Here is a 17,758-nt window from a genome sequence, read left to right on the forward strand (position 1 = left end):
AAAGGCTCCTCAAGATGAAGACTACAAAATCCTCCTTTGGTTTCGCATGAAAGACTTCTTTCTTATAGGAAGTGCATACTTCAAGAAGAAGGATCAGATTTTACCAAGAGAATTCAGTGCTCTGGGCAGTAAATCTGTCGAAGGCCATAATTCCAGGATAGAAAACCAATCGCAATTACAAACACCCAGGAGCCTGTAAACACTTTCCAGGTAACTAATCACACTCCATGGAAGTTATTCCCACACCACACATACCATTTTCGGACTGCCACCAGATCTTAAGGCGGTTTGGAGCAAATGTCGTGACCACATTTTCAATGAGATGACTGTCAGGGTTGAGGGTTTCATGATAAGGATCTTGTGAATTGCATATGAAGCATTTTTTGTCCTCCTGAAAGCAAAGATAGTATCACGAGTCTGGGAAGCAATCACACACTCACATGCACACCAAAAATCAAGCCCACAATACAAAAATCAAACCTACTTTCTTCAAGAAAAATGACTGTGCCAAAATTACTTAAATGACCTAGCACATGTCTTTCACTTTTTAACTTTGAACAGAGTATGATATACTCCTGAAATTTTCCTCTTCTCTTGCAAATTCAAGGTCAAAAGTAAAAGAAGGCATTGTTTCCACAAGCTATTAATTTAATCAAAATGAAATTTCTAGGCTTAAGCCTTAAGCTCAATGAATAGCTGGAAAAGCTTACTCTTGAGGCAAAATGCAGAGGAGGTTTTTAGAGAATTTTTGCTGACATAAAGCAAACTGAAAATAAAAGGACAACAATTCGACTGGCCTGATTTTCCAAAACCTATATAAGGCAGAAACCAAGTATTAGTCAGATATATTTAAGAAGCTTTGGGAACTACAGATCAAGACTTCTTACCTTCTCCCCTGCCCCGACAGTGAATTTGTGGTAGCAGCGTGCAGGCTAGCTCAGACTGCTCAGAATACCCAGGAAGGGGACACCAGGGTATCCTGTCAAGTGGGGAGCACTGAAAACTGGGACCAAGTCAAAGAATGCCAAGGACCTGAACTGAAAAATCTACCACTGCTTTCAGTTTTAGAACGGCTTTGAACTTTTGGCTTAACATTTTCCTTCTACCAAAAATGTGAGTCACAGCCAAAAGAGCCTACTTTGCACTCCATCATGGTGAACTGTAAACAGCAGCATCACTTAATGGTTCCCTTTTCCACATGAGGCTGGGCTCTCTACCCAAGTTTTTATGCAATGCTCATTAAGTCTGAAAATGATGCCGAGGCAGAAATCTGTTGAGACCCCACACACATCTTACAAACATTTAACACATTATCCACCTATGGATTTTTGCAGAAAGTAATGCCTGTGGTTGGCAATTTGTTATGTAAGTGAATACTGAAACACTCCGGTCAATAATGTTTGGGTAATGAAGGATGGATTAATATGTCTCTGGTCCTCCGGTCAGCATGTCGTTAAGCAAAGGTGATATCCTTGTAAGGACAGTATCAACCGACAATACTACATTTGTATGTATTTAGCTAGCTATTAGTTATCACCTTCCTCCCAAAGGGATTTTAAGACTGGCAAGATATACTAACTAGAAAACAGAAACCAGAAGTCAGGAATGCAGGGTAACCCTGGACACAACACTTCTGATTCCTGCCTCAAGTTTTATACCTGCTCAGTGTTTGAAAGAATTACATGCCCAGTTCCTTTCTTTAGGCTCTGAAGCTGACGCATAGCATCCATCCATGTGTGCTCAGTCGTGTCTGACTCTTTGCAACCCCATGGACTATAGTCTGCCAGGTTTCTCTGTCCATGGGATTTTCCAGGCAAGAATACTGGCATGAGTTGCCATTTCCTCCTCCAGGGGATCTTCCCGACCCAGGGATCGAATCCGAGTCTCCTGCTTTGCAGGAGGATTCTTTACCACTGAGCCACTGGGAAGCCCTGACATCCGAAGAGCACCCCACAATTTCGTGGCTAATCATATAAACTAGAGAGTTGGCTCTACTTGCTTTTAGACAAACAGTCCAATTCTCATTCTGGTCAAAGCCATTTTCAAGATCTGGTGATTCATTTACAGGATGTCCTGACCTTGGAGGTAAATGTTAGCATAATATTTTAGGTGAAATTTACATGCTAATGTTAGAAAAGGTAACATCAACTGCCTTTGGTGACTTGTAGTCCAGGAAACTAATACCAGAGAACAATTACCAGAACTTTAAAAAAGTGTAATTATAGCCTCCCTTCTAATCAGGAGGAAGCAGTCTAGACGTCTCTGTATAAACCTGGAAGCAAATAAGTGGAATCCACTTTACCACATTCCTTTGGTTTAATTTATCAGGTTTTCAGAATGGGCTCTCTTTCTGTTTTTTAAAAGCGACTCCATTTGAAGGCATCTGCACGCAAACCACACAATATTCTGTCCCACTCCTGAAGGGCAGATCTACATGTAGGGGGAGTGACCAAATTTAGAGCAATTGACTTGGAACTTGCCTTGTACAGGAGAAAAAACTCTATGTTTGCTTTAGGGGCCAGAGATATCAGTCTCTTAAAAAAAATCAAGGAAATGGATTCTGATTCTGGGTAGTTTATGCTTTGTACCTTCTTTCAAGATTAGTCTTATTAAAAACGTGACCTTTGAAATCTAAGATCTGGATCCACTTTTAGAAACAGAAAACACTCTGAAATTTCACTTTGGTCCTCCTCTATCAGGGTACCATGGCAACCAGGGCATTTTCAAAAAGCAAGCATCTGATCCTGATATCTAATGGAGGTGGATGGGAGCAGCACCAAATGAGGAGAGCAAAACATTGGAGTGCTTTTCTCCATGATTGGAGTGACCTTGCAAGGTATTTCTTAGGGCTGGAATACCCTTTATCCAAGTGAAAGACTTGGGGAAAACCCAAGATCACCACTCAGTATATAAAAAAGGAAAGGATAAACCACCTTTTACACACATTTTCCAAAGGGGAAAGATTGAAAAACAAAACAAACAAACAAAAACAAAAAAACATGGGCTTTTGGAGACCCTGGGTCAGGGCTTGGCACAGGGGCCCCAAGATCTGTCTGCAGCTCTGCCTTTCTATACAGTGGCGGCAGGAAATGTTTGGCGGATGCAACTGTGCAAACTGACATGAAGCAAAAGGGTGAGCTACCGGCCTAATCCCGGGACTCCCTGGCTGCCGAGCTTCCTATCTGGATAGCTGGCAGGATACGGGGTCCCCTAGGCCTTCCCCTTCGGTGGGGACTGCAAGAGGTGTGCGCGGAGCCCTCTCTCCGCCCTCACCTGGAGGTGGCTGACGATACAGTAAGGCTCGGGTTTGTGCAGCCCGCAGGTCGAGGTCACCGAGAGCTTCTGCGCTCGGCCGATGAGAAGGTCGCCTGTGGCCGGGTAGCAGCTGCCCTCCGCGCAGCCGTAGCTGAAATCGGGTTCTTGAGCGCTCACTCCGACTCCGCACAGGGCTGTGGAAGGGGCAGGCGGACAGCGTAGGGCATGAGCAGGGAGCCGGCCCAGGCAAAGAGAATAAGCAGGGGGCGGGGACAGAGTAGATTCGGGGGGTGGGGTGGGGGGAAAGCCAGATAGACAGGAAAGAGACACAATGGAGTGAGGCCGGGAAGGCAGAACGTGGAGAGGATGATTCAGAAAAAAACAGATACAGGTTTGTCCAGCAACTGACAGCATCACTCCTGGGAAGCCCACCTACCGTCGCGCCCACCCTGATCAGCCCTGGGAAGCAGCTCCGGTCACTTCGAGGTTCCTGGACCCGGGCGCAGGGAGGCAGGTGGCCAAACGCCGCACACCCGCTTGTATGTGAACTCGACTGCACACGGTAGCCTGTGCGTCCTTGGGTGACAGTGCATGTGTGTGCGCGGAAATTTGTAAGCGTGGGGACGCGTGAGTGTGTGTATGTGTATCCACACACTCGGAGGTCGCCTACGCTTCGTCGGGGACGGGGGGCGGGGGGGGGGTCATGGGGTTCGCGGGGAACACCACTGTCCCGAACAAGGGGCGAATGGTCAATCTCTGAGGCTTTGGACTGGCTTCAGCGATTCGTCATTCCAGGGAAGCTCCCGATCTAGCTGTTTCTGGCGCCATCCGGGGGCAAACAGCGATGGTTAATTAAAGCCACATGGCCCCAATTTGTTCCCAGGATGACGCGTGCACTCAGCTCAGCCACTCTCCCGGATGGGCTTCTGAGGAGCCCTCCGCGGCTAGCCCACTACCCCATGAAGCCTGACCCCAGATATGGAGAGACCCACCGAAAAAGGGCCGGAGATGCAAAGCCCAGAGTGGGAGCTGCGGGAGCACCCGGAGCTCTGGGCACAAACACCCCAGGATGCGGTCCCCGGCCACCACCGAGGGCGCTGGCGTTTAATCCCAACGCAGATTTCTATCAAGTCCCTCTCCCGACAGGCTTCCCCCAAAGCTAAGTCCAACGGTTTGGTTTATTCTTCCTGCAAGTCCAAGCCCACCCCTTCCGCCACCCCCGATCCCCCGTTTCCCCCGAATTACCTAAGAAACTGAACGCGAACACCTGGAGCCGCCCCATGTCCAGTCCCTGCAGCCCAGGGGACACGGCCACCGAGCCGCCGGCTGTTTCTCCCAGTCTTCTTTTCTAGAGAGGTGGAGAGAAAAAAGGCAAATATTCAGAGAAGAGGGGGCCCTCGCATTTCCTGCCGCTCCCACGGAAGCGAAGGGTGGGAGGGTGGGGAGGGAAAAATCGCGCCGCCGCTGTGTCCTGCTCACCCGGCGGGACGAGCGCTCTCTCGGCGCCTGGCAGCCCCCGAGCCCAAAGAAGGGAATTAGAAAGTTTCGCCCTGGGAGGAACCAAGGGAGGCGCCTCTGCTCATGCGCACAAGGGGAGTCAGGGCGGAGGGGGCCGGGCGGCCCCTGCTTGGAGGGGAGGGGGTGAGGTTCAGGTCCCACCCTCCCTCCGCGCCTCCTTTGTTTTAAGGCTGCATCTGCGGATGCGATGGGGTAGTAGCTCTTCCAGTTCCGTGCGGGGCTGCGGGGCGGCCGCCGGGCGCGTGTCCTGAGAGGTGCGCTGGGGTGCGGGAGGCGTTCGGGCGGGTCTGGGAGGTAGGTGTTCAGATCGCCTGGCGGGCGAGGGGGCTGGTCAGGACCTACCGCTCTCTCCTACATTTACATTTGTAAGGAGTGAGTCACAAAGGGGTGCCCAAGGCTGTAAACTCTAGCGCTAGGCGAGGGCTGGTTAACCCTTTAGAAAGCGAGTCACCTGGCAGGTTTGTTTTCGAGAAAGCGGGGAAGCCCCCTGTGCTGCTCAACCCGGACTGGGCGCGACCTCGGATGTCTTCATTCCCAGGAAGCAAAGTGCTCTTCGCTCCGCTGCCTTTGCGCACCAACTCAGGACCTGCCTGGGGGCCTGCCACCCAGGTGGCCACAGCATTGAATTACCCATCTAATTGTTTTTTTAAATCGACTTTTAAATCCAAACCCAGACGTAAGGTGCGAATTCAGGTGACTTCTCTTACAACGATATAGGTTAGTTTATTGACACTTTTCTCCATCTCACCGTGAAAGGAAGTCTCTCAAGAGACGCACTTAACAATCTCCAAAAAAGCACAACTTCGCAAATTCTTGGGAGGAATAACGTGGCGTACAAATGGTGGGGGTGGAAGAGAGGGTCTGATGTCGGGTCTCTAGCAGCCCTGAGTGTGACCTGTGTGGTTAAATAAGGCGGAAATACACGCTCACCCAGCTCCTGGGAGTTGGGGAGGCAACAGGAGCGGGTGGTGTCATTTTGTACCCCGCCCCCCCCCACTTCGGTAAACTAGCCCAGTTCTGCTGCCTTAGCAATGGCTGGAATCAAAGCTTCAGCCTTCTTTAGTCCTCTGGGCAAAAGTGTCCCCTGAAATGAGGGGGTATGGTAGTTGTTAGTCCAGTCAGGAGATTTTACTCTCTAATTAATCACCCCAGCAGAAGGGTTTAAGTGGCCAGTTGGTCAGCTTTTAACTTGGTTGAAATGAAATAGGGCCCCGGGAAGTTTAATCATTAGACCGTAGAGTAAGTTGCTTTGTGAGTTTATCTACATCCTTTTCCACTGGGGAGGGGGGGAGCCTTAGGTTGTGGTGATACATTAATTATTCACCAAATCGGCACTTTGCCCTGCTTGTAGCCTCTGGAGATTTCTGCCTCTACCTGATGCTCAGGATCCCTGGTGCTTTCTGGGCAGCCCCGAGGACCCAGAAAGCTGGTGCTCTTGTGAGGGTCTAATATTGTGATGGAGGGTCGTCAGAACTTAAAAAGATTCACAGGTAGATGCCTGCTCCCTTTGTGGAACTTAGCATACCCTGGGCCAAAGTTGCTTATTAGTTTTTCATCGGTAGAAACTGCAGGCATCTCTGGTTCTGCCTCTCCTGGGAGCCCTCCTTGTTACTAGGTGGTTCTGTCTGTCTCTGGTCAGCATCCTCTACTAGAGGGCAGACACCTTCAACACTCCTCTAAAGCCCCCTGTGCTCCTTACTACTTCACTTTCAGTAGGAAACTTACCTTTACTCAAAAAAATAGATTTGTTGGGTTTTGTTTTTCATGCATATATTCTGAGCACTCAATCTATGAATGTGTCTGTCTTCATTTTCACTTTTATCTTTTGGGCTCCTGCCCTGGAAAGTGTGTCCTCCTCTCACTTCCTGAGAGCAATGCTCTTTCACACACCAACCTGCTCAAGTCCCCCATTTTAAAGGCAAAAACACACCAAAACAAAACCAAGAAGCTTTATTCTGCACACCCTCTACTCCGTTCCTGCCTTTGACTTCATAGCCCAAGTTCTTGAAAGGATGGTCTGCACTCTGTTTTCCCCTGGCTTCTCCTCTATCCCACTGGAAAGCAGCTCCCATCTCCACCCTCTAATTGCCAAATGCAATGGATGATCTCTGTATTTGATTACTCTGTGGCATGTGATCCTCATGATTCCTCCCTTCTTGAGACCTTTCCTTGGCTTCCAGGACACCATTCTCTCTTAAAAAGTCCCCCAGGACTTCAGTTCCCCACTCTTCCAATTCTCTCTGCCTTCTCTGATCCCTTACACATTATGCTTCTTTTCCAGCTGATTTCCTCTCTACCCACTATAATCCACATCCCTGGGCTCTACCACCTTGGACTTGCTATTCCCCACATTGATAACTCTAGCATATACCTTGCTTGGAATTTACACCCAGTTTCTAACAGCCTACTGAATATCACTGCTTTGATGACCACAGACGCATGGGCTACAAAACCAGACTCATCACTCCACCCATCTCTTCTATTTCCAGTTGCAGTTGCTTGTACCTTGATTTCCCCCCTTAGCTCGTACAGAGCTCATACAGGATCATACAGAAACTAAGATTCACAGACCCAATACAAAATGAAAATGAGCATGTTGGGCCCCTTGTTTACAAATTTAGCGATTTCATGATGATGCCAATAGAGCACTGAACCAATCATGGGATCTTTCTGAAGGGGAGGCCTTGTGAGGCTACACAGATAATAAATACCCTCGAAGCCAGCTCAGTCTGGGAATCACACTGGACATTTCCGCCTTCATCTCTTACCATCACTTGGGCCATTATTTCTACTTACTAGCAATTAACCGTCATGGCCCCATGGCTCCAAGCTCATCGTCCTGCCTTAGCCGTCTCTCTTCTACTTTGACCTGAAAATCCACTTGGCTGGTGTTCCAACTGCCAAACTCTACCCTACTCCAGTCTAACCCCCCCAACATGGCTGGAAGGATTTTCCAGAAGCATAGCTTTGATCACATCACTCCTTTGTTCAAAAGCTTTCGATAGTTTCTCTCTGCCCATGTTAGCCTCCTGAGGTTCCCTAGACATGTTGTTGTTTAGTCACTAAGTCATGTCCAACTCTTTGTGACCCCATGGACTGTAAGCTGCTAGGCTCCTCAGTCCATGGGATTTCCCAGGCAAGAATACTGGAGGGGGTTGCCATTTCCTTCTCCAGGGGACCTTTCCTGATCCAGGGATCAAACCCACGTCTCTTGCATTGGCTGGTGGATTCTTTATAGCGGAGCTACAAGGGAAACCCTAGACATGACGTAATACTTATACCTTCATTTCTCTGCCCTCCTTGACCTCAACTGAGTGAGCTGTCACACATCTTTGACGCCTCTAGTTAAACAGGACTTCCTCCCCTCCATCTTCTGCAAACCCAAGTCTGTCTACCGGCACCTTGTAAAAGCCTGTTACAGCATACATGACATAATCCTGTGACTATTTGTTTACCCCTTATCTCCCCCAGTAGACATCGAGACAAATACCAGTGTTATGTAACATTCCTTTGTGCATAAACATTCTCTCATGTGACATCTTTGGTGCTCAATAAATGTTTCTTGAATCAAAGTAAATCAAGACTTATTTCCCTGTTTTAAGAACCTTCTTAAATCTTAATTTGCCTAATAAATTTCCAATCCAAGACAAAAAGAATAATCACCACCAGACTTGAATGCTTCCCAATCTCACTCCTGAGCAAAATTTTCCTCTCTGTTATATTTCATACAACTTCCTCTGATTTCTGAAGATCTTATAAGTTTAGGGAAAATGAATCCCTTTTGCTAGTGAAGCCCGTCGATGCTTTACTCACGCTGACGGAAGCCTCTTGTCCCATACCTTGTGCTATCTGCTTCAGCCTAAGGCAGGCTTCTCTGGACAGTTCTACAGCATTCTGAATGACAGATGGGATTGCCAATTGTTGGCTGTTCCATCTCAAAAGAATGTGTGACAGTTGTCTCCCTGAGGCATTATTTTTGTTCAAAAAAATCCAAGACATGCTTTCAAGATCACCTTTATCATCTTAGAATGCCACCTATGTGTTTCGTTTTATTTTTATTTATTTATTTATTTTTTTTTTTTCACGGCAGGCAGGTAATGTGCCGATGTCGTAACAAGGTTTGGAAGGAGGCACATGTCACGCAGCAGCGTGAACACCCAATCATCATGCTCATGAACTACAAAAGGATCGATGTGTGTTTCATTTTAAATCCTTGAGTTGACAGTGATATAACAAGGATGTCACATTCTAGACTTTCATCGTTAAGTCCTAAACCTGGCTATTTATTTAACACTTCTTCTCATGAAAATTACTAGGTTTTTGCTGTATTGAAATGTAAGCTTCAGAATTCGTCTAGAAAAGCAAGTTCAATGACCAGTAAACTTTAGGACAAAAGTCACAGTATTTTCTACATACTTTTATGATATACAGGATAGTAATCTGTATCAAAAGTTTTAAGTGTAGTCCATCCCCATCCCCCACCAGCTACTGGAGGGTAAAGACTGTATTTTAGTGGAATTTGGATAAGCAACTAAAATTGAATAACCATTAAGACAGCACAAAGGAGTCATCATGTCACCAGTAATGTAAAACGGAAAACATCAGGGCCTGAGTCAGGTATTTTCAATCTGGGACCCATACAATAGAAACTGTTGCTTAGGCTTACATTATCATCCCTTTGTCAGAAAACAACTCCTAGTCTACGGCCATACCACCCTGAACTCGCCCGATCTTGTCTGATCTTGGAAGCTAAGCAGGGTCGGGCCTGGTTAGTACTTGGATGGGAGAAAACAACGCCTATATCTGAGGTGACTAGTCCGTCCATATTTTAGTCCACATCACTGGATGGGGATCATCCCTCCATGGATTTCAGTGAGTTCCCATTTCCCTCTTCCCACTAATGGGTTGAGGGATGGGTATGGAGCTTAAGTTTTCCAGCTAGGGTGACTTTGGGGATTTCTGTGGGAATTACTGGGATTTTCACAGAAGAGAAGAATACCTCTTCCAAACTTCGAGTTCTAGACATCTGCCCAGAACTAGTAGAGGCTGCTTGACACTGGGGCCAACAGAGAGGAAAGCAAAACTAAGGGAAGTTGTAGGGCAAATCCTTAAGGACCACCTTAGAGGGACTACCATGGTGGCCTAGTGGTTGAAAATCTGCCTTCCAATGCAGGGGAACCCGGGTTCGATTCCTGGTCAGGGACCTAGGATCCTGCAAACCATGGGGCAACTAAGCCCGCATACTAAAAACTATAGTGCTCTGGAGCTCTGGAATCCATGTGCCACAACTAGAGAGCCCTTGCACTCTGGAGCCTGTGCACCAGAACTAGAGAGAAACCCACGCACCACAGCTAAAGATCCTGCATGCCGCAACAAAGATCTTATGTACCACATCTGACACCTGACGTGGTAAAAAATAAAAAACAAAAGAAAAAGGCCACCGTGGAGTTTCTTGATCCAGCTGTGCCTGAAGCCAGCAGGTATTACCTTAGTCAATAATTTTTTCTGGATCTGTAGTATCAGAGGAGGTATAAACCTTTGTTGTTTTTAGCCTGAGAGTTGGGAGGTGTTTGTCTTTTTGTTTTGACTGTAACATAGCCTAGTTTATCTTCACTGGTTCAGGCAGGTCTTTATCAATATGGTCTTAAAAATAGTCATCTATTCTCAAATATAGCAAAAGAAATGTCACAAGTGAGAGAGGACCCAAGTCAATATTTGAGTGTTTTAAGGTAGTCACTAAAACAGGTGTAAGAAGGCCTCATCCATGCTCATCACAGGTTTTCTGCAAGGCTGCACACATATCGTATTTTACCTCCTAATACGGAGCAAGTTGATTCAGTTCACTGTTTGTTTTTTGTTTGTGGATTTTAATGTTTGGTTGCTAACCTCATTTAAAAATGAGTAGGAGAGATTGACGTCTGAGGGAAAGCTACAGAGCCTCAAGAAAGCTCTTAATTTTTTTAAAATCAGATTTATAGCAGGATTAACTTCAGTGTAGTTCACCTTAAGACTTGAATACTAGTCATGAGTTCAAGTTTCATTTTTTTGGTGTATCTTTACCTTCATTCATGAGTGCTCTAGCTAAAGAAGAACAGTAAAATATGTGGAATCTAGAAAAATTAGTATAGATGATCTTGTTTGCAAGTCAGAAATAGATGCACAGACATAGAGAACATACATATGGATACCAAGGGGGAACAAGAGGGTGAACTGGGAGCCTGAGATTGACATATGTACTGACGACTGATACTATGTATAAAATGGATAACTAATGAGAACTACTCAGCAGAGCAAACTCAGTGCTCTGTGGTGGCCTAAATGGGAAGGAAATCCAAAAAAGAGGGGATATATGTAAATATAGATCTGATTGAGTTTGCTCTGCAGCAAAAACGAACACAGCATTATAATGCAACTATACTCCAAAAAATTAACTTAAGAAAAAGAAGGGTGGTAAGAATTTTAAAAATGCAAATATTTGCCAATTCACAGATAAGATTTAAGGCTATCAAAAGTAAAGGCTTTTGTTTCTTTGGTCAGCTGTTGTCACCTGTAATAGTTACATTCAAACATTTTTGTTTGTGTAAATGGAAGTTTAAGAAATGACTACAACTTTGACTGCAGCCATGAAATTAAAAGATGCTTGCTCCTTCAAAGAACAGCTATGTCAAACCTAGACAGTGTTCTAAAAAGCAGACATCACTTTGCTGACAAAGGTCCATATAGTCAAAGCTAAGGTTTTTCCGGTAGTTATGTATGGATGTAAGAGCTAGACCATAAAGAAGGTTGAGTGCAGAAGAACTGAGGCTTTTGAACTGTGGTGCTGGAGAAGACTCTTGACAGTCCCTTGGACAGCAAGGAGATCAAACCACTCAATCCTAAAGGAAATTAACCGTGACTATCTATTGGAAGGACTGATGCTGTAGCGCCAATACTTTGTCCACCTGATACAAAGAGCTGACTCATTGGAATAGATCCTAATGCTGGGAAAAACTGAGGGCAAAAGGAGAAGGGGGAGACAGAGGATGAGATGGTTGGATGGCATTACTGACTCAATGGAAATGAGTTTGAGGAAACTCTAGGAGACAGTGATGGACAGATAAACCTGGTGTGTTGCAGTTCATGGGGTCACAAAGAGTCGGACACAACTTAGCAACTGAACAACGATAATTTACTATAGAGATACTTAAGATATCTTATATTAGATACTTAGACAAAAATACACTGGCATCTAAAATGTGCTTTTGGACTTACCTGGTGGTATGGTGGACAGCAATCCACCTGCCAATGCAGGAGACATGGGTTCGATCCTTGGGATCTGGGAAGAATCCACATGCCTCAGAGCAGCTGAGCCCATGCACCACAACTACTAAAGCCCTCGTACCCTAGAGCCTGCATCCCACAACTGCAGGGCCTGTGTGCTGCAACTACTGAAGCCCAGGAGCCTTAGAGCCTGTGCTCTGCAACAGGAAACACCACCACGATGGGAAGCCCATGTACCGCAAGGAAGAGCAGCCCCCTCTTGCCGTAACTAGAGAAAGCCCACACACAGCAACAATGACCCAGTGCACCAATAAAAATGTGCTTTCAAATAAATTTGTATTGAAAGTCATCAATCCCAAATTAAGAAGGCAACTAACACTCAGTAGTTGATGGTTACTAAGTTTTAGAAAAATGTTCCTTAAAGTTAAGTTACAACCAACCTAGACAGCATATTAAAAAGCAGAGACATTACTCTGCCAGCAGAAGTTCGTCTAATCAAAGCTATGGTTTTTCCAGTAGTCATGTATGGATGTGAGAGTTGGACTGTAAAGAAAGCTGAGTGCTGAAGAATTGATGCTTTTGAACTGTGGTGTTGGAAATGACTCTTGAGAGTCTCTTGGACTGCAAGGAGATCCAACCAGTCCATCCTAAAGGAAAGCAGTCCTGAATATTCATTGGAAGGACTGATGCTGAAGCTGAAACTCCAATACTTTGGTCACCTGATGTGAAGAATTGACTCATTAGAAAAGACCCTTATGCTGGGAAAGATTGAAGGCAAGAGGAGAAGGGGACGACAGAGGATGAAATGGTTGGATGGCATCACTGACTCAATGGACATGAGTTTGAGTAAACTCTTGGAGTTGGTGATGGACAGGGAGGCCGGGCGTGCTGCAGTTCATGGGGTTGCAAAGAGTCACATAAAACTGAGCGACTGAACTGAACTGAACAGAAAGTTTATCTCTTCTAGCAATCCCCCTAAAATCATATTTAAAGATTATTTTGAAACTTCTATTTCAGCTGGTGGTATTACTTCCTTAGCCTTTTAAAGATGCTGAAATTCACCAGTAGCCAGAGGAGGAGAAAAGGACTTTCTGTATTACAATATTTTAATTTTTAAATTCTCCTTTACTCTTAAAAAAAAAAAAAATTCAGGTTCTCCCTGGAGAAGGAAATGGCAACCTACTCCAGTATTCTTGCCTGGAGAATCCCAAGGACAGAGGAGCCTGACTGGCTACAGTCCAAGGGATCGTAAAGAGTCAGACATGACTGAGTGACTAAGCATTCTCCAGTGTCATATCCTGAAACAGAAGACAACCATGGCTTTGGGTTTCTAAGAGACAAAATCATATTAGCTTAAGAAAAGAACTTATCCCAGAGAAAGTACAGCGTATCAGTTCATTAAGAAGGTAGAGGCTACTAACCATGATGCCCTGAGAACACTGGTATTTCAGACTTCATGGCTGGATCTTTGAAAGGCTGAATTGCTTCAATATTTCAATTGTATCTGATGAGTCAGAAATCCAAAACCACATCCATTTTACATAAACATTAAATCAAGAGTAGCCGGAAAAAAAAAAATTCAGATTCTTTCTCCATTTGAAAGGTCAAGTTCAGGGACATCCCAGGTGGTCCAGTGGTTAAGAATCATCCTTGCTATGCAGGGGCCAGGAGTTCAATCCCTGGTCAGGGAACTAAGGTCCCACACGGTGTGGAGCAACTAAGCCAGAGCACCACAACTACTGTGCTTGCACAGAACCTGTCCTCCAGAAGTGAAGAGTCTGTGTGCCGCAATCAAAGATCCTGGATGCAGCCAAATAAAGAAATAATTTTTTTAAAAGAAGAAAGGTCAAGTTCAGCTCCTAGTGGGCCTCAGTCCTTGCTACATCTCCCCATGAGTTCCTATACTTGGCATTTTGTGGATCCTTACGGAAATGCTTATGGAATGAAAAAGTGCTTTTTAAAATTTTTTTTAAATTATTTTTTAATTGAAGGATAATTGCCTTACAGAATTGCGTTGGTTTCTGCCAAACATCAATATGAGAAAAAGCACTTCTTATTTAACCTATATTTTGAACCTAGCAGATTCAGGCAATGTCTGTACCAGAGGCTTGAACCAATAGCCTGATTTACTCTCTGGTTGCAAACCTATCTCATAGTTCTGGGTTGTTAATTAGTGTATAGGGTGATCCAAGAAACTAGATTTAATTAGCTAGTTAAATGTTCCACTAATATTCATGGCTTGTACTAGGAACGGTTCCGAGTTCTCAATTCAGTATTTTCACCCTGGGAAAATGGGATCTTTGCTCTGAGCACATTTCAGAAGTGATGGAAATGCTAGTAAAAGCCATCTCTACTTTCCAAGAGACTCAGTCTTGCCTCACCTCTCCAACCCCAGTGCCCTTAGCTTTCTAGAAGCATTAACACGACTGCAGTTCCTCTAAAGGAATAAGCCTGCTCTTCTGGAAAGAAAGCATTTATCTGTTGTGCTCTTGCCGCCAAAGCAGCTAATCAGATTTATGAAGGCCAGCCCACCCAGAGCGCAGTGGCTGCGTTTTTATCACTACAGAGACAAGTTAGTACTAGGTTTCACTCCAGGATTAGGTGCTGTCTCATGAATTGGGCCTTTCGCCAGACAAAGAAGTTGCAGCATGCATTTGCCCTTTTCAAGATGGCTAATAAAATACTGCTATTAACCTCAAAGACTGCATGGATTTCTCAGTGATCCTATTTGGAAATTGTGGAATATGGAGCTGACAACAGAGTTACCAACTCATAGGACTTTTTAATCCAGGTGGTGATAATCCCCACTAATTGGCTGACCGCTGACTTTGGCAACTCCCCCATCTGCCTAATTAGTACCTTAAGCCTTAGCAGCAACGTACATCTCTTATTCTTTAAGATTTCTTGAGCATTTACTATGTGCCAAGCACTGCTATGCACTAATGGTACATATTCTACATTCTGAGGCCAGGGTTGTCTAAACTGTATACACTATTGGTAAAGATCAGCAAGGGATAAAGTCTAAGATGAAGGAAGAACATTATAGTTGTCTATTTCTGTAAATATATACATATGAATAGACAGTGATGAAGTTATAGATGGAGGCAGAGCAAACAGATAATAGTGAGTAATTTGATGGCAAGTACCTGGTTTGGGAGTTAAAGAGAATTTCTGCATTATCTGTAATATTTTAACTCTTTTTTAAAATAAGGAGACTATTTGTCTACAACTATTAACAGCATAATTAAAAAACAGACCTAACCAGAAGTCTTTTTTGACATACAAAGTATTATTATTTTGAATAAAGTGTGCTATAAATGTTGAATAAGTCAGAGTTCTTATCTTGAAATATAAATTCACAGACCTATAGAATTAAAATTGTTTCTCACAAATGACATTACAAGGCTCTTAAATTGGGACAATATAAATCACATTTCTGTGTGCCTCAATTTCCTTATCTGTAAAAGGAGCGCAAAGTTCAGGTACTTAACTGGGGGTGTGGGGTTAGCAGATGCAAACTAGTATATATAGAATAGGTAAATAACAAGGCCTGACTGCATAGCACAGGGGAAAGCACTAGATTCAATACCCTGTAGTAAGGCATAATGGAAAGAATATGAAGGAGAATCTATATATAACTGATCACTTTGTGGTATAGCAGAAATTAACACATTGTAAATCAAAAACACTTCAATTTAAAAAAATCTTTGAAACAGTCTGGGCGCCAGGACTTCCCTAGTGGTCCAGTGGCTAAGACTCCATGCTCCCAATGCAGGGAGCCTGGGTTCAGTCTCTGGGCAGGGAACTAGAGCCCACAGGTCACAACTGAAAGATCTTGCATGCTGCAAAGAAGATCAAAGGTCCCCCATGCTGCAACTAGGGCTTGGTGCAGCCAAACAAACAGACTGAAAAAAACAAAGTCCAGATGCTTTAGCACACTATTCAGTCTCTTTGTAATCTGGCTCCTATACAATCTCTCTCATTTCTGCATTCTCAGCACATCCGTCTGCCACCCCTACTAAGCCTCCATAGATATACCATTCCCCAAACCCAGACCCTAATTTATGACTCATCCCATTCCTTCTGCCTGGAATGCCTCTCCCTCTTTTCTGCCAAGCCAGCTTTTACTTATGCTCAAAGTTTACGTGATGATAGCTCACCTGTGGAAGTTTCTCAATTCTATTCTCTAGGTATGATATGTAGACATATGCCTAGTGGATAGAGGAGGTCTTTCTAGATTTTTAGAATAGGTGTGGCACACCTGAGGTCATGCAACCCTCTCTCCCACTCACTACTGTACCCCCAACACCAGCACCACACAGAGCACACAGTAGGTGCATAAAGAGTATTAAGGAAGTAACTGGTTAGTGCGTGAATAGATTCTGTGTAGACTGAATTCCAAGTGCCCTCAGAACATCTCAATTTTCCTACCACTGAGCACAGACCCCATCAGGTGTTTGCTGCATGTATTTGTTCAGTAAAACCTGGCATTATGTCCATGGTATTTCGGGAGGGGGGGGGGCACAAATCATTCACAGGTAGTTCTTTAGTGAAATGAATCATATCCAATACACATTAGTACTTAAAAGAGCAGGTAGTATGTTTCATTTCCATGGGAAATATACAAAAGTGAGTGGTTTGTGATCTAGATACATGAAGGATTAATCAATGTACAGTATTAACTTGTTCTGTACCATTATGTGGAGAGTATAAACCTATACAAGGATGACCAAGAAGTGACTGCACTTTCACAATCATGTAAGAAGCTGCATTGTGGCTCAGCTGGTAAAGAATCCACCTGCAATGTGGACAGACCTGGCTTCGATCCCTGGGTTTAGAAGATCCCCTGGAGAAGGGAAAGGCTACCCACTCCAGTATCCTGGCCTGGAGAATTCCATGGACTTTTAGTCCACGGTGTTGCAAAGAGTCAGACATGACTGAGCGACTTTCACAAGAAGCTGCAAGATGGTTATTATATACATGGTTGAGTTAATGTCCCCAAGTCTTATCTATCATCAAGCTCATAAGGGCACTAGTATAAGTGATTATTGGGAAGGTAAAACTGTGCCTTTCTGGGTGCTAGTATACATGTATTAGGGACTTCCCTGGTAGTCTGATGGCTAAGACTCTGAACTTTCACTGGAGGGGGCCCTGGGTTCAATCCCTAATCAGGGAAATAGCTCTTGCATGCTGCAGCTAAGACCCAGTGGGGCCAAATAAATGAATATTTGAAATGTGTATTAAAATTATATATATATTTCAAATTGACTCTGGAAAAATATTTCAAATTAAGCATATAAAGATGTTTACACCATTTGTAACAAAAGAAAAACTGGAAATAACTTTAATGGTCCTCACTAGGGGATTAGTTAAATAATCATGATAGACACCTGTAATGGAATACTCAGTTGCCTAAAAAGATGGGACCTATTTATATACCTGAAGGAAAAACTAGGCTCCAATTATGAAAAAAGTATACATATGCTTTATTTCTTGAGATTAAGAAGAGCTATAATTCAGGAATTATCTGTGTATACAGCCTCAAATATTAGATGATAGCTTCCTCTTTTTTTTCATTATTAATATGCATAGCCTTTGTTCTAAAAATTCAAGTTTTTAAAATAGTTTACAGTAGTCACATTCCTGTGGTTTCAAGAAAGAGTGACTCTAGGTTTAGACATAAGTTCTTGTTAACAGACTTTCCAGCCTAGATGGAGATACTGGA

General features: G+C 44.2%; 1 protein-coding gene, 1 long non-coding RNA gene and 1 other non-coding gene across 3 annotated transcripts in view; 1 reads left to right on the top strand and 2 right to left on the bottom strand.

Moving 5' to 3' along the window:
- The window catches only part of LAMB1 (laminin subunit beta 1), a 74,318-nt gene extending 69,435 nt beyond the window's left edge, over nucleotides 1–4,883 (bottom strand). Inside the window, exons 1-4 of the mRNA XM_043871597.1 lie at nucleotides 4,735–4,883; nucleotides 4,501–4,603; nucleotides 3,274–3,449; nucleotides 256–391 (exon numbers count right to left, since the gene is read on the bottom strand). Coding sequence (XP_043727532.1) covers nucleotides 256–391; nucleotides 3,274–3,449; nucleotides 4,501–4,537 — 349 coding nt within the window. The 5' untranslated portion in view covers nucleotides 4,538–4,603; nucleotides 4,735–4,883. The remainder of the gene's footprint in view (nucleotides 1–255; nucleotides 392–3,273; nucleotides 3,450–4,500; nucleotides 4,604–4,734) is intronic.
- The window catches only part of LOC122673751, a 43,811-nt gene continuing 29,654 nt past the window's right edge, over nucleotides 3,602–17,758 (top strand). The window contains exon 1 of the long non-coding RNA XR_006334817.1: nucleotides 3,602–3,794. This is a non-coding gene — a long non-coding RNA (uncharacterized LOC122673751). The remainder of the gene's footprint in view (nucleotides 3,795–17,758) is intronic.
- LOC122675001 lies at nucleotides 8,858–8,962 on the bottom strand. The gene has a single exon (XR_006335157.1). It is a non-coding gene; the product is annotated as a small nucleolar RNA U13 (small nucleolar RNA).

This window comes from Cervus elaphus, chromosome 18 (assembly GCF_910594005.1).
Source record: "Cervus elaphus chromosome 18, mCerEla1.1, whole genome shotgun sequence".
NCBI classification, from domain to species: domain Eukaryota; kingdom Metazoa; phylum Chordata; class Mammalia; order Artiodactyla; family Cervidae; genus Cervus; species Cervus elaphus.